General features: G+C 49.0%; 1 protein-coding gene across 1 annotated transcript in view; it reads right to left on the bottom strand.

The window, feature by feature from the left end:
• The window catches only part of KLRG2 (killer cell lectin like receptor G2), a 28,693-nt gene extending 9,759 nt beyond the window's left edge, over positions 1–18,934 (bottom strand). Inside the window, exons 1-3 of the mRNA XM_025380757.1 lie at positions 18,111–18,934; positions 17,004–17,105; positions 16,486–16,631 (exon numbers count right to left, since the gene is read on the bottom strand). Coding sequence (XP_025236542.1) covers positions 16,486–16,631; positions 17,004–17,105; positions 18,111–18,864 — 1,002 coding nt within the window. The 5' untranslated portion in view covers positions 18,865–18,934. The remainder of the gene's footprint in view (positions 1–16,485; positions 16,632–17,003; positions 17,106–18,110) is intronic.
• Positions 18,935–19,846: the final 912 nt, after the last annotated feature.

Raw genomic sequence — 19,846 nt, forward strand, 5'->3', positions numbered from 1 at the left:
TCTCAAGAATTTAAAACGTCTTCAACTCACACCTGATCTAAAATCTAAACGCCTTATTTTCTTCCGCAATGCCGCCTGACCCCAATACAAACTCGACAATCGTTCCAAATAGCCAGAAAATGGCACTTTCAATTTCTCCATCCCACAAGAGCTAGATAATTCTTGTCGTAAAATGGGAAAACAGTCTGAGGTGCCTGATGTCCAGGCATTCTTTTACACATCGGTCCCTCCCTAGTCTCTGTTCCCAACGCAACTCGTCCCAAATCCTCCTTCTTTCCCTCCCACCTGTCCCCTCAGTCCCAACCCCAAGTATTGCTGAGTCTTTCCAATCTTCCTTTTCTACAGACCCATCTGACCTCTCCCCTCCTCACCAGGCCGAGCCAGGTCCCAATTCTTTCTCAGCCTCTGCTCCCCTACTCTATAATCTTTCCATCACCTCCCCTTCTCACACGTGGTCTGGCTTACAGCTTCGTTCTGCAACTAGCCCTCCCCCACCTGCCCAGCAATTTCCTCTTAAAAGGTGGCTGGAGCTGAAGGCATAGTCAAGGTTAATGCTCCTTTTTCTTTATCCAATCTCTCTCAAATTGGCTAGCGTTTAGGCTCTTTTTCTTTTCTTTTCTTTTCTTTTTGAGACGGAGTCTCGCTCTGTCGCCCAGGCTGGAGTGCAGTGGCACACGGTCTCTACTCACTGCAAGCTCCGCCTCCCAGGTTCATGTCATTCTCCTACCTCAGCCTCCCGAGTAGCTGGGACTACAGGCGCCCGCCACCACGCCCAGCTAATTTTTTTGTATTTTTTTTTTTAAGTAGAGACGGGGTTTCACCATGTTAGCCAGGATGGTCTTGATCTCCTGACCTCGTGATCCACCCGTCTCGGCCTCCCAAAGTGCTGGGATTACAGGCTTGAGCCACCACACCTGGCCTAGGCTCTTTTTCATCAAATATAAAAACCCAGCCCAGTTCATGGCTCGTTTGGCAGCAACCCTGAGACGCTTTACAGCCCTAGACCCTGAAAAGTCAAAAAGAAGGCCGTCTTATTCTCGATATGCATTTTATTACCCAATTCGCTCCCAAAATTAAATAAAGCTCCAAAAATTAGATTCCGGCCCTCAAACCCCACAACAGGACTTCATTAACCTCGCCTTCAAGGTGTACAATAATAGAGTAGAGGCAGCCAGACGGCAACGCATTTCTGAGTTACAATTACTTGCCTCTGCTGTGAGAAAAAACCCAGCCGCACCTCCAGCACACAAGAACTTCAAAATGCCTAAGCTGCAGCAGTCAAGGATTCCTACAGGACTTCCTCCCCCAGGATCTTGCTTCAAGTGCCAGAAATCTGGCCACTGGGCCAAGGAATGCCTGCAGCCTGGGATTCCTCCTAAGTCATGTCCCATCTGTACGGGACCCCAATGGATATCAGACTGTCCAGCTTGCCTGGCAGCCACTCCCAGAGCCCCTGGAACTCTGGCCCAGGGCTCTCTGACTGACTCCTTCCCAGATCTTCTCGGCTTAGCGGCTTAAGACTGACGCTGCCCCATCACCTTGGAAGCCTCTCAGACCATCACAGACGCTTTGGGTAACTCTTACAGTGGAGAGTAAGTTCATCCCCTTCTTAATCAATACGAAGGCTACCCACTCCACATTACCTTCCTTTCAAGGGCCTGTTTCCCTTGCCTCCATAACTGTTGTGGGTATTGACGGCCAGGCTTCTAAACCTCTTAAAACTCCCCAACTCTGGTGCCAACTTGGACAACATTCTTTTAAGCACTCCTTTTTAGTTATCCCCACCTTCCCAGCTCCCTTATCAGCTCGAGACATTTTAACTAAATTATCTGTTTCCCTGACTATTCCTGGGCTACAGTCACACCTCATTGCTGCCCTTGGATCTCCCTACCTTAATCCACAAGTATAAGACACCTCTACTCCCTCCTTGGCAATTGATCATGCACTCCTTACCATCCCATTAAAACTTAATCACCCTTGCCCCACTAAACGCCAATATCCCATCACACAGCACGCTTTAAAAGGATTAAAGCCTGTTATCACTCGCCTGTTACAGCATGGCCTTTTAAAGCCTATAAACTCTCCTTACAATTCCCCCATTTTACCTGTCCAAAAACAGGACAAGGCTTACAGGTTAGTTCAGGATCTGCATCTTAACCAAATTGTTTCGTCTATCCTCCCTGTGGTGCCAAACCCATATACTCTCCTATCCTCAATACCTCCCTCCACAACCCATTATGCTATTCTAGATAAACCTAGCTGACCCCATAAATCCTAAATCATTTCCCCACTCCCCTTTCCATTCCTTAAAAAACAGCCCTAAAAGCTGCACCCACACTAGCTCTCCCTAACTCATCCCAATCTTTTTCATTACACACAGCTGAAGTGCAGGACTCTGTGGTCCAAATTCTTACACAAGAGCCGGGACCGCACCCTGTAGTCTTTCTGTCCAAACAATTTGACCTTACTCTTTTAGTCTAGCCCTCATGTCTGCATGTAGCAGCTGCCGCTGCTTTAATACTTGTAGAGGCCTTCAAAATCACAAACTATGCTCAACTCACTCTCTACAGTTCTCATAACTTCCAAAATCTATTTTCTTCCTCACACCTGACACATATACTTTCTGCCCTCTGGATCCTTCAGCTGTACTCACTCTTTGTTGAGTCTCCCACAATTACCATTGTTCCTGGCCTGGACTTCAATCCAGCCTCCCATATTATTCCTGATACCATACCTGACCCCCCCATGACTGTAGCTCTCTGATCCACCTGACATTCACTCCATTTCCCCATCTTTCCTTCTTTCCTGTTCCTCACCCTGAACACACTTGGTTTATTGATGGCAGTTCCACCAGACCTAATTGCCACTCACCAGCAAAGGCAGACTATGCTATCGTATCTTCCACACCTATCATTGAGGCTACTGCTCTGCCCCGCTCCACTACCTCTCAACAAGCCAAACTCATTGCCTTAACTTGAGCCCTTGCTCTTGCAAAAGGACTGTGTCAATATTTATACTGGTTCTAAATACGCCTTCCATATCCTGCACCACCATGCTGTTATGTGGGCAGAAAGAAATTTCCTCGCTATGCAAGTGTCCTCCATCATTAATGCCTCTTTAATAAAAACTCTTCTCAAAGCCACTTTACTTTCAAAGGAAGCTAGAGTCATTCACTGCAAGCAGCCATCAAAAGGCATCAGATCCCATCGCTCAGGGCAATGTATACGCTGATAAGGTAGCTAAACAAAGCAGCTAGCATTCCAACTTCTATCCCTCATGGCAGCTTTTCTCCTTCTCATCTGGCCACTCCCACCTACTCCCCCACTCAGACTTCCACCTATCAATCTCTTCCCACACAAGGCAAATGGTTCTTGGACCAAGGAAAATATCTCCTTCCAGCCTCACAGGCCCATTCTATTCCGTCGTCATTTCATAACCTCTTCCATGTAGGTTACAAGCCGCTAGCCCGTCTCATAGAACTTCTCATTTCCTTTCCATCGTAAAAATCTATCCTCAAAAAATCTCAGTGTTCCATCTACTATTCTACTGCTCCTCAGGGATTGTTCAGGCCCCCTCCCTTCCCTATGCATCAAGCTCGGGGATTTGCCCCCGCCCAGGACTGGCAAATTGACTTTACTCACATGCCCTGAGTCAGGAAACTAAAATACCTCTTGGTCTGGGTAGACACTTTCACTGGATGGGTAGAGGCCTTTCCCACAGGGTCTGAGAAGGCCACCGTGGTCATTTCTTCCCTTCTGTCAGACATAATTCCTCGGTTTGGCCTTCCCACCTCTATACAGCCTGATAACGGACCGGCCTTTATTAGTCAAACCACCCAAGCAGTTTCTCAGGCTCTTGGTATTCAGTGGTGCCTGGTTTTACCTCAAACTGCCACCCTTAAGTCTCTCTTTAAGTGGATAGAAGATCTTCAGTGACAAAGTACACTCCAATACTTTCACCCTGATGAAGTCCTATTCTCAACTTTTATATTCTCTTATTCTCATTCCCGTTCTTATGCCACCCTCTACCTCGCCCCAACTATCTCCACCACACTATCAATCTCACTCACTCTCTCCTAGCCATTTTTTTTTTGAGACGGACACTCACTCTCTCCTAGCCATTTTTTTTTTTTTGAGACGGAGTCTCGCTCTGTCGCTCGGGCTGGAGTGCAGTGGCCGGATCTCAGCTCACTGCAAGCTCCACCTCCCAGGTTTACGCCGTTCTCCTGCCTCAGCCTCTGGAGTAGCTGGGACTACAGGGGCCCGCCACCTCGCCCGGCTAGTTTTTTGTATTTTTAGTAGAGACGGGGTTTCACTGTGTTAGCCAGGATGGTCTCGATCTCCTGACCTCGTGATCCGCCCGTCTCGGCCTCCCAAAGTGCTGGGATTACAGGCTTGAGCCACTGTGCCCGGCCTCCTAGCCGTTTTTTAATCCTTCTTTTTTTTTTTTTTTTTTTTTTTTTGAGACAGAGTCTCTGTTGCCCAGGCTGGAGTGCAGTGGCGCAATCTCGGCTCACTGCAAGCTCCGCCTCCCGGGTTCATGTCATTCTCCTACCTCAGGCTGGAGTGCAGTGGTGCAATCTCGGCTCACTGCAAGCTCCGCCTCCCGGGTTCATGTCATTCTCCTACCTCAGCCTCCCGAGTAGCTGGGACTACAGGCACCTGCCACCACGCCCAGCTAATTTTTTGGTATTTTTAGTAGAGATGGGGTTTCACCATGTTAGCCAGGACGGTCTTGATCTCCTGACCTTGTGATCCACCCGCCTGGGCATCCCAAAATGTTGGGATTACAGGCGTGAGCCACCGCGCCCGGCCTTAATCCTTCTTTAACAAACAATTGCTGGCTTTGCATTTCTCTTTCCTCCAAAATCACCAAGGCCTTGACTTACTGCTAAAAAAAAAAAAAAAAAAAAAAGGGACTCTGTATATTTTTAAATGAAGAGTGCTGTTTTTACCTAAATCAATCTGGCCTGGTATATGACAACATTAAAAAACAAAACAAAACAAAACAAAAAAAACTCAAAGATAGAGACTAAAAACTTGCTAACCAAGCAACTAATTAGGCTGAACCCCCTTAGGCGCACTCTAATTGGATATCCTGGGCCCTCCCAATTCTTAGTCCTTTAATACCTGTTTTTCTCCTTCTCTTATTCAGACCTTGTGTCTTCCGTTTAGTCTCTTAATTCATACAAAACCGCATCCAGGCCATCACCAAACGTTCTATATGACAAATGCTCCTTTTAACAACCCCACAATAGTGCCCCTTACCACAAAATCTTCCTTCAGCTTAATCTCTCCCACTCTAGGTTCCCACATCGCCCCTAATCCCGCTTGAAGCAGCCCTGAAAAACATCGCCCATTATCTCTCCATACCACCCACCAAAATTTTCGCCATCCCAACACTTTACCACTATTTTGTTTTATTTTTCTTATTAATATAAGAAGACAGGAATATCAGGTCTCTGAGGCCAAGCTAAGCCATCATATCCCCTGTGACCTGCACGTACACATCCAGATGGCCTGAAGTAGCTGAAGAATCACAAAAGAAGTGAAAATGGCCTGTTCCTGCCCTAACTGATGACATTACCTTGTGAAATTCCTTCTCCTGGCTCATCCTGGCTCAAAAGCTCCCCCACTGAGCACCTTGTGACCCCCCGCCCCTTCCTGTCAGAGAACAACCCCCTTTGACTGTAATTTTCCACTACCTACCCGAATCTTGTAAAACAGCCCCACCCCTGCCTCCCTTCGCTGACTCTTTTCAGACTCAACCCACCTGCACCCAGGTGAAATAAACAGCCTTGCTGCTCACACAAAGCCTGTTTGGTGGTCTCTTCACACGGACCCGAGTGAAAAGGATAGCGTTCTCTTTTGAACTTATAAAACAATTTGATACATATCAAAATGTCACGTGTGTCAGTCTTTCAAGTGTTGGGATTCCGTAAGTGTGACGGGATGAATTCTGTCACCCTAAAATTCATACGTGGGTGCCCTAACCCCCAGTACCTCAGAATGTGACTGTACTTGGAGTCATGACTTTAAAGAGTGCTTAAATGCCCATAAAGCTGTTCAGGTGGCCCCTAATCCAATGTGACTGGGGTTGTTACAAGAGGAGTAAATTTAGACATACCAAGAGACACTAGAGATGGGAGGGCACAGGATTGCCAGGTGAGGACACAGGGAGAAGGGCCACTACCTGAAAGCTAAGGAGAGGCCTCTGGAAACCCGGAACCTGCTGACACCTTGATCTTAGACCTCCAGCCTTCAGGACTGTGAGAACCTCAGCTTGTTGAAGCTACTCAGTCTGCAATATTTTGCTATAGTAGCCCCAGTAAACTAATACAATAAAATTTGTTTATTTACTTATTCTTTTGAGATAAGATCTCGCTCTAGTCACCCAGGCTGGACTGCAGTGGTGCGATCTTGGCTCACTGCAGCCTCTGCCTCCCAGGTTCAAGCGAGTCTCCTGCCTCAACCTCCCGAGTAGCTGGGACTACAGGCATGTGCCACCACGCTCAACTAAGTTTTGTATTTTTAGTAGAGATGGGGTTTCACCATTTTGCCCAGGCTGGTCCTGAACTCCTGATCTCAAGTGATCTGCCTGCCTCGGCCTTCCAAAGTGCTGTGATTACAGGTGTGAGCCACCATGCCCAGCCTACTTATTTTTTGAGACAGAGTTTTGCTCTGTCACCCAGTAGCGCGATCTCAGCTCACTGCAACCTCTGCCTCCCAGTTTCAAGTGTTCTTCTGCCTCAGACTCTTAAGGAGCTGGGATCACAGGCATGTGTCACCATGTCCCGCTAATTTTGTATTTTTAGTAGAGATGGGGTTTCGCCATGTTGCCCAGAATGGTTGCAAACTCCTGACTTCAGATGATCCACCCGCCTCAGCCTCCCAAAGTGCTGGGATTATAGGTGTGAGCCACTACGCCCGGCTAATACAATAAGATTTGAAAAAAGGTTTTACTTCTCTAATAAATGGAAGACTACAGGACTAGGAGGAAGATCTGAGGGCTCCCACTGGACCGTGAGGCCCAGCCATGCCTTCCACACCCCTGCATGCCCAGTCCCCAGCACAAGGTCAGGACACTGTGGGGTATAAGGAGTAGAGATTCCTTATGGCACAAGTGTGCCTAAGGGCATAAGGATATTCCCTATATAACAGGCGGACAACCAAAGGAAAGAGTTCCTACACATCAGCAAGAAAAAGACTGAGTAATGCTAAGAGAAAAGAAACAGACAGGGCATGGGTAAGCAATTTTTTTTTTTGGAGTCTCGCTCTGTTGCCAGGCTTGAATGCAGTGGTGTGATCTTGGCTCACTGCAACCTCCGCCTTCCAGGTTCAAGTGATTCTCCTGCCCCAGCCTCCCAAGTAGCTGGGACTACATGCGCATGCCACCATGCCCAGCTAATTTTTTTGTATCTTTAATAGAGATGGGATTTCACTATGTTGGCCAGGATGGTCTCGATGTCCTGATCTCATGATCTGCCCGCCTCAGCCTCCCAAATTGCTGGGATTACAGGCATGAGCCACCACACCCAGCTATGGATAAGCAATTCTAAGACTATTCCCAGACAGCCGAACCAGTATGAGCCATGGTCTGGCCTTACGTGGAAATACAAGAAATGCAAAGCCAGTCTTCCTTTTCCCCTGTCAAACTGACAAAGATTTAAACAAAAGTTAGAAAAAGAATTAGCCAGGCACAGGGACTCATGACTATAATCCCAGGACTTTGGGAGGCTGAGGTGGGAGGATTGCTTGATTTTGAGATCAGCCTGGGCAACATAGTAAGATTTCATATCTACAAAAAATAAAAAATTAGCTGGGTGTGGTGGCACATGTCTGTGGTTCCAGCTACTCGGGAGGCCGCGGCAGGAGGATTGCTTGAGCCCAGGAGAGTTTGAGGCTGCAGTGAGCTATGATGGCACCACTGCACTCCAGCATGGGCAACAGAGTGAGACCTGTCTCTAAAAACAAAACAAAACAAAAAAACAAAATAAAACCAGATTATGAAACAGCACATTTCTTTTCTTTCTTTCTTTTTTTTTTAAGAGACAGAGTCTCACTCTATTGCCCAGGCTGGAGGGCAATGGCACAATCTCGGCTCACTGCAACCCCTGTCACCCAGGTTAAAGCGATTCTCCTGCCTCAGTCTCCTGAGTAGCTGGGATTACAGGCACCCGTCACCACACCTGGCTAATTTCTATATTTTTAGTAGAGACAGGGTTTCATCATGTTGGCCAGGCTGGTCCTGAGCTCCTGACCTCAGGTGATCCACCTGCCTCGGCCTCCCAAAGCGCTGGGATTACAGGCGTGAGCCACTGGGCCCAGTCTTCCATTTTTGTTTTTTTTTAAAAGTTACATATCATAGAAAAAAGCCTGGAAGTAGATATTCCAAAGTATTTTGTTAGTGCTTATCTTTAGGTATGAGATAATGAGTAAAATTTATTTTCTTTCTAAATGTTTATGTTTTCCAAACTTTTTGCAGTGAACATATTAATAATGAGAAAAATATATAGCAATAAGAGATACTGGTATGTGTGTTCAAGACTTCACTTCTTGGCTGGGAGCAGTGGTTCACGCCTGTAATCCTAGCACTTTGGGAGCCCAAGGCGGGCAGATCACCAGAGGTCAAGAGTTTAAGACCAACCTAGCCAACATGGTGAAACCTCATCTCTACTAAAATACAAAATTTAGCCAGGCATGATGGCAGGTGCCTGTGATCCCAGCTACTTGGAAGGCTGAGATGGGAGAATCGCTTGAACCTGGGAGACGGTGGTTGCAGTGAGCCAAGATTGCACCACTGCACTCCAGCCTGAACGGCTGAGCAAGACTCTGTCTCAAAAAAAAAAACAAAAAACAAAAAAACAAAAAGAACTCACTTCCTGTCCTGCTCTCACAAGAGTCCCCAGGGGTTCTCAGGAGGGCTCCTCTTGGCTCCTCCAGAGCAGGAGACATCAGGCACTCCAGGCAACTGACAGGACAGGCCCAGTGGCCAGTTCTTCAGGGCTCTGTCCCTCCACTCTCACTCTCATTGTCCCCAGGCGAGGTGGCACGAACAGAGGTGAGTCTCAGAGGAGGCGTGTGTCTCAGAGAGGTGTGGATATGACAGCCAAAGTGGGTGGGATAAAGGGCTGGGAAGCCCAATGCAGAAGGTGGGGATACCAGACCACAGACTGTTTCAGATCTGTCACCTGACACGTGGCAGTTCCTGACCCCTATCCCCGGGCAAAGCCTGGACCCCTAATCCTTCTGTAATGCATGGCAGGCACTTGCAGGAACAATCCCACAGGAAGAAAAAGCTAGGCACTCCCTCCCCTCCCCACTGTGTGGGGCAGAACAACTGACTCCAGGTAGGGACAGTCCGACAAAATGTCATGCATCTAAAAATCTTCAGTGAAATATTAACAAGTCAAGTCCAGAAATATTTGGGGAAAAAAAATCATGACTAAGTAGACTTGATCACAAGAAGCCAGGAATAAAACAAACAAACCACCACAAGAGATTAAAAGGAGAAACAAAAAAGATATTACCATCCCACTGGATGCATAAAAAGCATTCAATGATTTAAACTCATTCATATTTAAAACTCTTAAATAAGAGTAGAACTTTTTTTAAATGATAAAAATAGAAAGAAAAAAGGACAAAAATAATGGGAAGAGAGGCTGAGTGCGGTGGCTCATGTCTGTAATCCCAGCACTTTGGGAGGCCAGGGCAGGAAGATCACTTGAGCCCAGGAGGTCAAGACCAGCTTGGGAAACATAGTAAGACCCTGTGTCTATTAAAAAGAAAGAAAGAAAAAAAAAAAAAAAAGAATGGGAAGAGACAACATCAGATGAGAAACATCACCATTTTGGAAGCTGGACAACGGTAACAGCCTCAGAGCTGAGAAAGCTCAGTGGTTTTCAAGGAAAGGACAGATAGACAGCTGGGAGAAAGCCAAGAAATACCCCAATTTGCATTGAGAAGCTCCCAAAGCTTAAGTATGAGAGACAACAGGTCCTTCTGAAGGCCAAAGTATGGGAAAAAGGACTGGTTGAAAGTCTGTAAAAGAAGCAGTTAGGATCCTCCGCCCCCAGCCCAAAGATCCACTCATCTTCCCTATGGAGCGAGCTATTTGGAAAGATGAACCACAGAGGCTTTTAGAATCCAGGATATCAGGTTCAGCTAAGGGTGAAGGTGTCTATACTAAAACGGGAAGGGGATACAGTAGCTCGTGCCTGTAATCCTAGTATTTTGGGAGGCCAAGGTGGGCGGATCGCTTGAGGCCGGGAGTTTGAGACCAGCCTGGCCAACATGGCAAAACACCATCTCTACAAAAATACAAAAATTAGCTGGGTGTGTTGGTGCGACTCTGTAATCCCAGCTACTCAGAGGGCCAAGGCGGGAGAATCACTTGAACCTGTGAGGCAGAGGTTGCAGTGAGCTGAGATTGCTCCACTGCACTCCAGCCTGGGTGACAGACCGAGACTGTCTGGAAAATAAATAAATAAATAAACAAACAAACAAATAAATAGGAAGGATATTTAAGTGCTACACACTTAGAGGTGAAACCACCCCCTCCTACCCCTAGAATGATGACAGCTCAGCACTCACTAAGAAAATGACTGCGTCCCTGCCTGATTCCCATATGCTAAAGCCTGCCTCTAAAAAAGCTTAGCCTCACCCCCACCCTCCCACCTGACATAGAACACTTAATCTGTAATTTAGTGCTTTACTCTCAATGACAGCGGCTGAGGATCACAACATTTGAGGAAATTTTCTAACATGAAAAAGACAATAAACAGAATAAAAAGTACACACAAAAAATCAGAGCTAATGCAGGAAGCAGAGGAAAATTTCAAAACCACCAGCATCCACAATGAAATAAGAAAAGATGGCATCAGCCAGGTGTGGTGGCTCACACACTCTGGGAGGCCGAGGCAGGCAGATCACTTGAGGTTGGGAGTTCAAGACTGAAAAGATGGCATCCATGAAACAGGAACAGGACAGCATAAAAAAGGAACATTTGGAAGGTCAAAAGAGTTCTGAAAATTAGAAACAAGGCAGCAAAAATGTAAATGAAGAAAAAGACCCACAGGGCATATTATTAAATTTCAGAACACTGAGAACAAAGAAGACACTGAAGTTTTCCAGAGAAGAAATAAAAATGAGTGACATACAAAGAACTGGGAATCAGAGTGGCTCAGACTTCTTTTTTTTTTTTTTTTTTTTGAGACCTAGTCTTGCTCTGTTGCCCAGGCTGGAGTGCAAGTGGTACAATCTTGGCTCACTGCAACCTCTGCCTCCCAGGTTCAAGCAATTCTAGTACCTCAGCCTCCCGAGTAGCTGGGACTACAGGTGTGCGCCACTATGCCTAGCTAATAATTTTCCACTGTGCCTGACCTTGGCTCAGATTTCTTAATGGCAAGACTAAGAGCTGACAGTCACGGAGAATTCTGGGGGAAAGCGATTTTCTACCTAGAATTCTATACCCAGATGTGATATTATGATATCTATGTCTCTATCTCCATATCTCTAACTAAAATAATGTTTTTGGCTGGCATGGTGGCTCACACTTGTAATCCCAGAACTTTGGGAGGCCGAGGCAGGTGGATCATTGGAGGTCAGGAGTTCAAGACCAGCCTGGCCAACATGGTGAAACTCCATCTTTACTAAAAACACAAAAAAATTAGCCGGCCATGGTGGCACATGCCTGTAATTCCAGCTACTTGGGAGGCTGAGGCAGGAGCATCACTTGAATCCAGGAGGCAGAGGTTGCAGTGAGCTGAGATCATGCCACTGCACTCCAGCTTGGGTGACAGAGTGAAACTTCATCTCAAAAAATAAATAAATAAAATAAAAAATAAAATAAAATAAAATAAAACAATGTTCTTGTCCACAGTTCCTGGCTCATAACTCCCATAGCCCTTGCCACATGATTTGTTATAATGCTGTGGTGCTCCAGGCCTCAGACGCAGTCCCAGGCCTAGGAAATAGAATCTCTCTCTCCGACCTTCTGCCCAAGGCACGACTCTAATCTGCTGTGGGTCATAAGACCTTATTCCAGGGAGGGTCCTGGCCCATCTCTGCTAGAGCAAATTAATCAAACCCAAAGGGGGAATGTGGGAGCCCACACTTAAAGCCAGCCAGTCAGAAGTTCCAGAGGCCTGGACTTGTGACTGGTGTCTGAAGCTGGGCAGCCTTAGGGACTGAGCCTTCAAACTGTGGGATCTGAAGCTATCTCCAGGAAGACAGCATCAGAGTTGAATTAAATTACAGGACACCCAGCTGGTGCCCACTGCTTGGTGCATAAGAGAATAAACAAAACAAAACAAAACACACATGTGGTCACAGAAGCCTTCTGGGTTGATGGTGGTTGTTGTGTGAGAGCAGAGGAAAGACAGTTTGAGTGTTTTTCCTACACACCAGCCAAGTGATTGGTAGCTTGGAGGTTAGAATAAAAGTTCTTTAAGCACAAAAGGTCTCAAGAAATTGAGGTCGGGTACGGTGGCTCACATCTGTAATCCTAGCACTTTGGGAGGCTGAGGCAGGCAGATCGCCTGAGCCCAGGAGTTCAAGACAAGCCTGGGCAAGGTGGAAAAACCCTGACTCTACTCAGGAGACTGAGGCGAAACTAATGAAAACACAAGCGATCTGTGAAACAGGGAATCCCACCAAGGAGAGAGGCAAAAGGCATAATGAGGATGCAGGTAAATAGAAATTCCGGAACAGCTGTGCAGCAGGCCTGGTGAGCAACTGGTCCAGATTGGAACAGAGAAGAGAGGATTCCAGGACGCTGTCTGGCCCAGTGTCACTATGGTTGTTTTTTTTTTTTTTTTTGAGACGGAGTCTCACTCTGTTACCCAGACTGGAGCACAGTGGCGCAATCTTGGCTCACTGCATCCTCTATCTTCTGGGTTCAAGCGATTCCCATGCCTCAGACTCCCAAGTAGTGGGGACTACAGGTGCATGCCACCACGCCTGGCTAATTTTTGTATTTTTAGTAGAAATGGGGTTTCACCAGGTTGGCCAGGCTGGTCTTGAACTTCTGACTTCAGGTGATTCGCCTGCCTCCTCAGGCTCCCAAAGTGCTGGGATTACGGGTGTGATCCACTGCGCCTGGCCTCACTATCTTTTCTTGAAAGTGTTTTGAAAGGCACCTGGTGCCTTGCTCACCTTGACCTTCAAGACACATCCTCCTGTCATTTACTCTCGTAGCACTGTGCACCGCCCCTTCACAGCACAGATCAGTGTGGTCATTAAACATCTATTTCTATGATTTCCTGATTGATGTCTGCCTCCCTCACTGCTCTCTTAGCTTTGTCAAGGTGGGGGCTGTGCTATTCTGGCTCATTACTGAATCCCCCATGCCAAACACGGAGTAAGTGCTTAATACACACTCATTAAAGCACTGAAAGAAGGAATGCTGCGTTTTCATATGTACCAGAACAGCTAATATAAACTCCTGGCACCTGCCCCCAGGTAAAATTAAGCCAAGGATTGCTGGGAATGTAAAATTGCACAGCTACTGTGGAAAACAGTATGGCAATTCCTCAAAAAATTAAAAATAGGATTACCATATGATCCAGTAATTCTCACTTCTGGGTATATACTCTAAGAACTGAAAACAGGCCGGGCACGGTGGCTCACGCCTGTAATCCCAGCACTATGGGAGGCCGAGACGGGCAGATCACAAGGTCAGGAGATTGAGACCATCCTGGCTAACACGGTGAAACCCCATCTCTACTAAAAATGCCAAAAAATTAGCTGGGCATGGTGGTGGGCGCCTGTAGTCCCAGCTGCTCGGGAGGCTGAGGCAGGAGAATGGCGTGAATCCGGGAGGCAGAGCTTGCAGTGAGCCGAGATTGTGCCATTGCACTCCAGCCTGGGCGACAGAGCAAGACTCTGACTCAAAAAAAAAAAAGAACTGAAAACAGGGTCTCGAAGAGATACTTGTCCACCCAAATTCATAGCTGCATTGCTCACAACAGCCCAAACATGGAAGCAACTTGAGGGTCTGTCCACTGACCAATGAATAAATAAGCAAAATGTGGCACATACATACAATGGAATATTATACAGCCTTAAAAAGGAAGGGAATTCTCATACAGGCTATGACACAGGTGAGCCTTGAGGACATGATGCTAAGTGAAATAAGCCAGTCATGGGCGGGCACGATGGCTCACGCCTGTAATCGCAGCACTTTAGGAGGCCCAGGCGGGCGGATTACAAAGTCAGGAGATCGAGACCATCCTGGTTAACACAGTGAAACCCCGTCTCTACTAAAAATACAAAAAATTAGCCAGGCGTAGTGGCGAGCGCCTATAGTACCAGCTACTCGGGAGACTGAGGCAGGAGAATGGCATGAACCCAGGAGGCAGAGCTTGCCGTGAGCTGAGATTGCACCACTACACTCCAGCCTGGGTGACAGAGCAAGACTCCATCTCAAAAAAAAAAAAAAAAGAAATAAGCCAGTCACAATAAGACAAATACTGTGTGATTCTACTTGTATGAGGTTCTTACAGTAGTCCAAACCAAAGAGAGAGAGAGAACGCAGCATGGTGACTGCCAGGGACTGGGGACGGGAGCAATGGGGAATTAGTGTTTAGAGGCGTTAGAGTTTCAGCTGTACAAGATGAAAAGATTTCAGGAGATGGATGGTGGTGATGGGTGCTCAACATTATGAATGTATTTAATATCACTCAACTGTATACTTAAAATGGCTAGGATGGTACATTTTATGTTATGTGTATTTTAACACAATTTTTTTAAATGGGAAAAAAAAAAAAAGCCAGGCACAGTGGCTCACACCTGTAATCCCAGCACTTTGAAAGGCTGAGGTGGGAGGACTGCTTGAGTCCTGGAGTTTGAGACCAGCCTGGGCAACATAGCAAGACTTGTGTCTCTACAAAAAATAAGGTAGCCGGTTGTGGCACATGCCTGTAGTCCTTGCTATTCAGGAGGCTGAGGTGGGAGGACTGCTTGAGCCTGGGAGTTCAAGCCTGCAGTGAGCCATGACTGCACTACTGCACTCAGCCTGGGCCACAGAGTGAGGACCTGTCTCAAAAAAAAAAAAAGGAAAATGCTGGGTGCAGTGGCTCATGCTGTGATCCTAGCACTCTGGGAGGCCGAGGCGGGCGGATCACCTGAGGTGGGAACTTCGAGACCAGCCTGACCAACATGGAGAAACCCTGTCTCAACTAAATATACAAAAATTAGCCAGGTGTGCTGGTGCATGCCTGTAATCCCAGCTACTTTGGAGGCTGAGGCAAGAGAACCCCTTGAACCTGGGAGGTGGAGGTTGCAGTGAGCCGAGATCATGCCACTGCACTCCAGCCTTCCTGGGCAACAGAGTGAGACTCTGTTGCAAAAAATAAATAAATAAATAAATAAAAATGAAAATAAAAATTATGCCAAGGGCTGGATCCTGTCTATTGGTCCCTTTTTGTAGGTGCTCTCAAACCCACAGACTGGATTACTGTTCAGCAAACATCCACTCCTCTCCCTCGCCCATGGGAATGGACTATTCTACACTGCCCTTTGATATTTGGCTTGGCCATGTTATTGCTTTGACCACTGAAACGTTGGCCTATGTGACAGGAGTGGCGGCTTCAAATGATGCTTGCACAGTTTGGCTTGTTTCTCAGACGTCTGCCATCTTTCTTACGAAGAGTTTCTCTCAGGTAGAAAGATGAGAGGCTTCTGGGGCAAACACAAACCCAACCTGCAGCCTCAAACCAAGCCTGGCAATCTGCATTCTAAAGCTAAGCTGTCCAGCCAAACCCGGCCCATCAAAAGATGACCCAGAGACCAACGATTAAAACATAAGTGCTTGGCTGTGCGCAGTGGCTCATGCCTGTAATTCCAGCACTTTGGGAGGTTAACGAAGGAGGATCACTTGAGGCCATAAGTTTGAAACAGCCTGGCCAACATAGTGAGACCCTGTCTCTTAAAAAAATTTTTATTTTTATTTTTACTTATTTTTTTGAGATGGAGCCTCGCTCTGTTGCGCAGGCTGGAGTGCAGTGGCGTGATCTCGGCTCAACTGCAACCTCCGCCTCCCGGGTTCAAGCAATTCTCCTGCCTCAGCCTCCTAAATAGCTGGGATCACAGGCACCCGCCACCATGTCCGGCTAATTTTTAGTAGAGACAGGGTTTCAGCGTGTTGGTCAGACTGGTCTAGAACTCCTGACCTTGTGATCCGCCCGCCTTGGCCTCCCAAAGTGCTGGGATTACTGGTATGAGCCACTGTGCGTGGCCAAAAAAAAATTTTTTTTTAAAGCTGGTCATGGTGGCACATGCCTATAGCTACCCGGGAGGCTGAGGCAGGAGGATCGCCTGAGCACAGGAGTTAGAGGCTACACGAAGTTATGGTCATGCTATTCCTCTATATCTTGGTGACTTCTATAATGAAGAGCTGGATTCAATCATTAAGCTTCTTTCCAGTGCTAGGATTCTGTGGTCTAGAAGGATCTGTACCCCCTTAGATTGGCCACCCCCTTCTCACCTGGGTGTGGCTTAGCAGGGGGAGGGTAGCGTGGTAGGCTGAGCAGAAAGCCTGGCTGGCTTCCCAGGCCTGCGCTTCCACAGAGAAGTAGTAACAGTGCTCCTCGGACAACACCCAGCCTGGGGGGCATGGCTGACATCTGGCTCCTGCAAGCACAGAGACTGCTGGTGAGCTGCAGGGTAAGCTGCATTAAATAAACAAAGCCTGGTTGCCACCTCAAATGAAGGGGCATGGAACTGGCAAACCTCAGGGTGAGCAGGGCCCCAGGGAGGTTTTATAGTGTGTGCAGTGCACAAAGTCCCTGGGGTGACGGCTGGCATCTGATTGCTTATCAGTGCACAAGCTGTGTCCAGTGGGAGGAAGGCACCAATTTTGCTTAACTTTGCTCATCAAGTACCATGTCTTCATGTTGCCTCTCCCAGTGTCTCTTTCGAATTCTAAGGTGTTTTAAGGGCTGGAAACAGTCCCAGTAGTGGAGCAGCAGGGAGAAGGGATGAGGACTGCGGGAGACACCATACCTGCTCTTGAGGCCAGGACCACAATGACAACCCCAGAGACTGCCAGGAGCACAGCCATGAACGCCAGGGCCCAGTACAAAGACTTCACATACATGGGCAGCCCTGGGACAGGGGCAAACAGGACAGTCAGGTTAGCGGAGACCATCCCAACCAACCCAACTCAGAACCACAGACATAGCACACCAGCATCGCACCCACCTCACCCCAGCACCCAACCCCTCAGCCTGGGATGCCAACATAAACCGCAACATTTAAGTTCCAACTTTATATTCTGGAGAAAGAAGTCAGATATTCTTTATTTTTTTTTTTAATTTTTTTGAGACAGTCTTGCTCTGTCGCCCAGGTTGGAGTGCAGTGATGCGATCTCGGCTCACTGCAACCTCCGCCTACCAGGTTCAAGCAATTCTCCTGCCTCAACCTCCCGAGTAGCTGGGATTACAGGTGCCTGCCACCATGCCTGGCTAATTTTTTTTTTGTATTTTTAGTAGAGACAGGGTTTCATCATGTTAGCCAGGCTGGTCTCGAACTCCTGACTTTGTGATCTGCCTGCCTCAGCCTCCCAAAGTGATGAGATTACAGGTGTGAGCCAACGCGCCCAGCCCTTTTATTATTTATTTATTTATTTATTTTTGAGACCGAGTCTTACTCTATCACCCAGGCTGGAGTGCAGTGGCATGATCTCAGCTCACTGCAACCTCCACCTCCCGGGTTCAAGCAATTCTCATGCCTCAGCCTCCCAAGTAGCTGGGATTACAGGTGCCTGCCACCATGCCTGGCTAATTTTTGTAATTTTAGTAGAGACAGGGTTTCATCATATTGGTCAGGCTGGTCTCGAACTCTTGACCTCAGGTGATCCGGCTGCCTCGATCTCCCAAAGTGCTGGGATTACAGGCGTGAGCCACCGCAACAATGTGGATTACAGTTACGTCGGCAGGAATGTTATTGATTGTAAACCCGAGATGCCAGATCGGGTGGGGGATCCGGATGGCCAACTGGGTCCCTTAGTCGGTCAGCTACCCAGCGGTCCAGGGCTGGGCGGGTGTGGGGGTTTCGGCTACGTCCACCCGACCGGGCGGCGCCGGCTGCCGGCGCAGGTGAGCAACTCACCGGTAAGCGTTACTGCCCGGGGCAGCTTCTCGTCGCCCTCCAACCCCGCGCGGGGCAGCAGCGCCGCATCCTCCTTCTCCAGCCCCAGCTCCTTGCAGCGGCAGCACGTGGGGGAGCCCGGGGAGCTTCCTTCCACTGGGCTGGCCCGGCCCTCAGCGTCGCGGCCGCTCTCCGTCCCGGCTGCAGCCAGCGTCGAGCCGCGTCCCCACGTGCCGCTCAGGGACGATGCGCGCGGCAGGAGCTGCTGGTGCGCTGGGTCCGCTTGGCGGGAGAAGGCGGGGGACTCGGGCACCGGCACCGTGAGGAAGCGCGTGGAGGGCCTGGGCGACGGCGTGCGGCTGCCGCCGGCCGCGCCCACGGGCTTCACAAGCACATCTACCTGCAGCTCCATGGGCGCCCAGGCGCCGGGCGCAGGCTCAGCCCCGGGCGCCTGGCCATTCCGGGGCAGCTTGACCGAGGCGGGTCCCGGCGACGGCGGCTCGGGGCAGACGCCGTAGTCCAGGCTGAGCGGCGGCACGCGCGGGGTCCCGGGGCGAGGCGAAGGCAGCTGCTTCTCGCTCGAGGGCTCCCGGCCTGCGCCCGCCGCCTTCTTCATGGCCCTGGAAGGACTCGGGCTGCTTTCGGGACCTTCAGGTTGTTGCGCCTTCTCGGGGACCTGCGGCTGCTCCAGCCCGGGGACCAGGCTTCCCACGGGCTCCATTGGGAGCTCCGCCCCGGCTTGGCCTCCGGGCGCAGCCTCCCAAACCCGCTCCATCCCGCGCGCCCCGCGAGCCGGGGACCCTGAGGGGCGCACCTGGGGTCAGGTGCAGAGGAGCTTTGCTCTCCTGCGTCCAGATTGCTCCAGCTGAGTCGCCGAAGTTGTTAGGCCACGCCCCTCCCCGAAGGCCCCCGCTGTGATTGGCTGTGGCTGCGGTTCTGCTGCCCCGCCTCCACAAGGCACTGGGAGGGAGCTGGCAAGGGCGGCGGGGCTAGGTGAGGGTTGCAGGGTGGGCGGGAGCTCTCCGGAGAAAAGCAGAACGCGAGCGGAGGAGTGTGGCAGGGAACCCGGAGCCCCACCTGACCTTTCCCTCTTCTTTGTCTCTGACCTCACCCATTTTCCCCTCCAGCCCTATGCCAGGGTGTTGGTTCTGAGAGTTACAGTTTGGGCGGGGAAGGATTGGACAAGCCTGTCTGGATCCTGGGACCTCAGAGAAATCAGAACCCAAAGGAATTGGGGCGGCCTGTGGAAAAGTAGCCCAGCTGGTTGTCCTAACAATCGAACGGACTCTCCATCACACCTGGGAGGACTCCCCCCACTGAGTAACGCTAAGATAAAAGATAAGCAATTTTCTTCTTTCTTTCTTTCTTTTTTTTCTTCCTCTTCTTCTTCTTCTTCTTCCTCCTCCTCTTCTTCCTCTTCTTCTTTCCTCCTCTTCCTCTTCTTCTTCCTTCTTCCTTCTTCTCCTTCTTCCTTTTCTTTCTTTCTTTTTTTTTTTTTTTGAGACGGAGTCTCGCTCTGTCGCCTAGGCTGGAGTGCAGTGGCCGGATCTCAGCTCACTGCAAGCTCCACCTCCCGGGTTCACGCCATTCTCCTGCCTCAGCCTCCCGAGTAGCTGGGACTACAGGCGCCCACCACCTCGCCCGGCTAATTTTTTGTATTTTTTAGTAGAGACGGGGTTTCACCGTGTTAGCCAGGATGGTCTCGATCTCCTGACCTCGTGATCCGCCCGTCTCGGCCTCCCAAAGTGCTGGGATTA

Source organism: Theropithecus gelada, chromosome 3, assembly GCF_003255815.1.
Source record: "Theropithecus gelada isolate Dixy chromosome 3, Tgel_1.0, whole genome shotgun sequence".
Taxonomy (NCBI): Eukaryota; Metazoa; Chordata; class Mammalia; order Primates; family Cercopithecidae; genus Theropithecus; species Theropithecus gelada.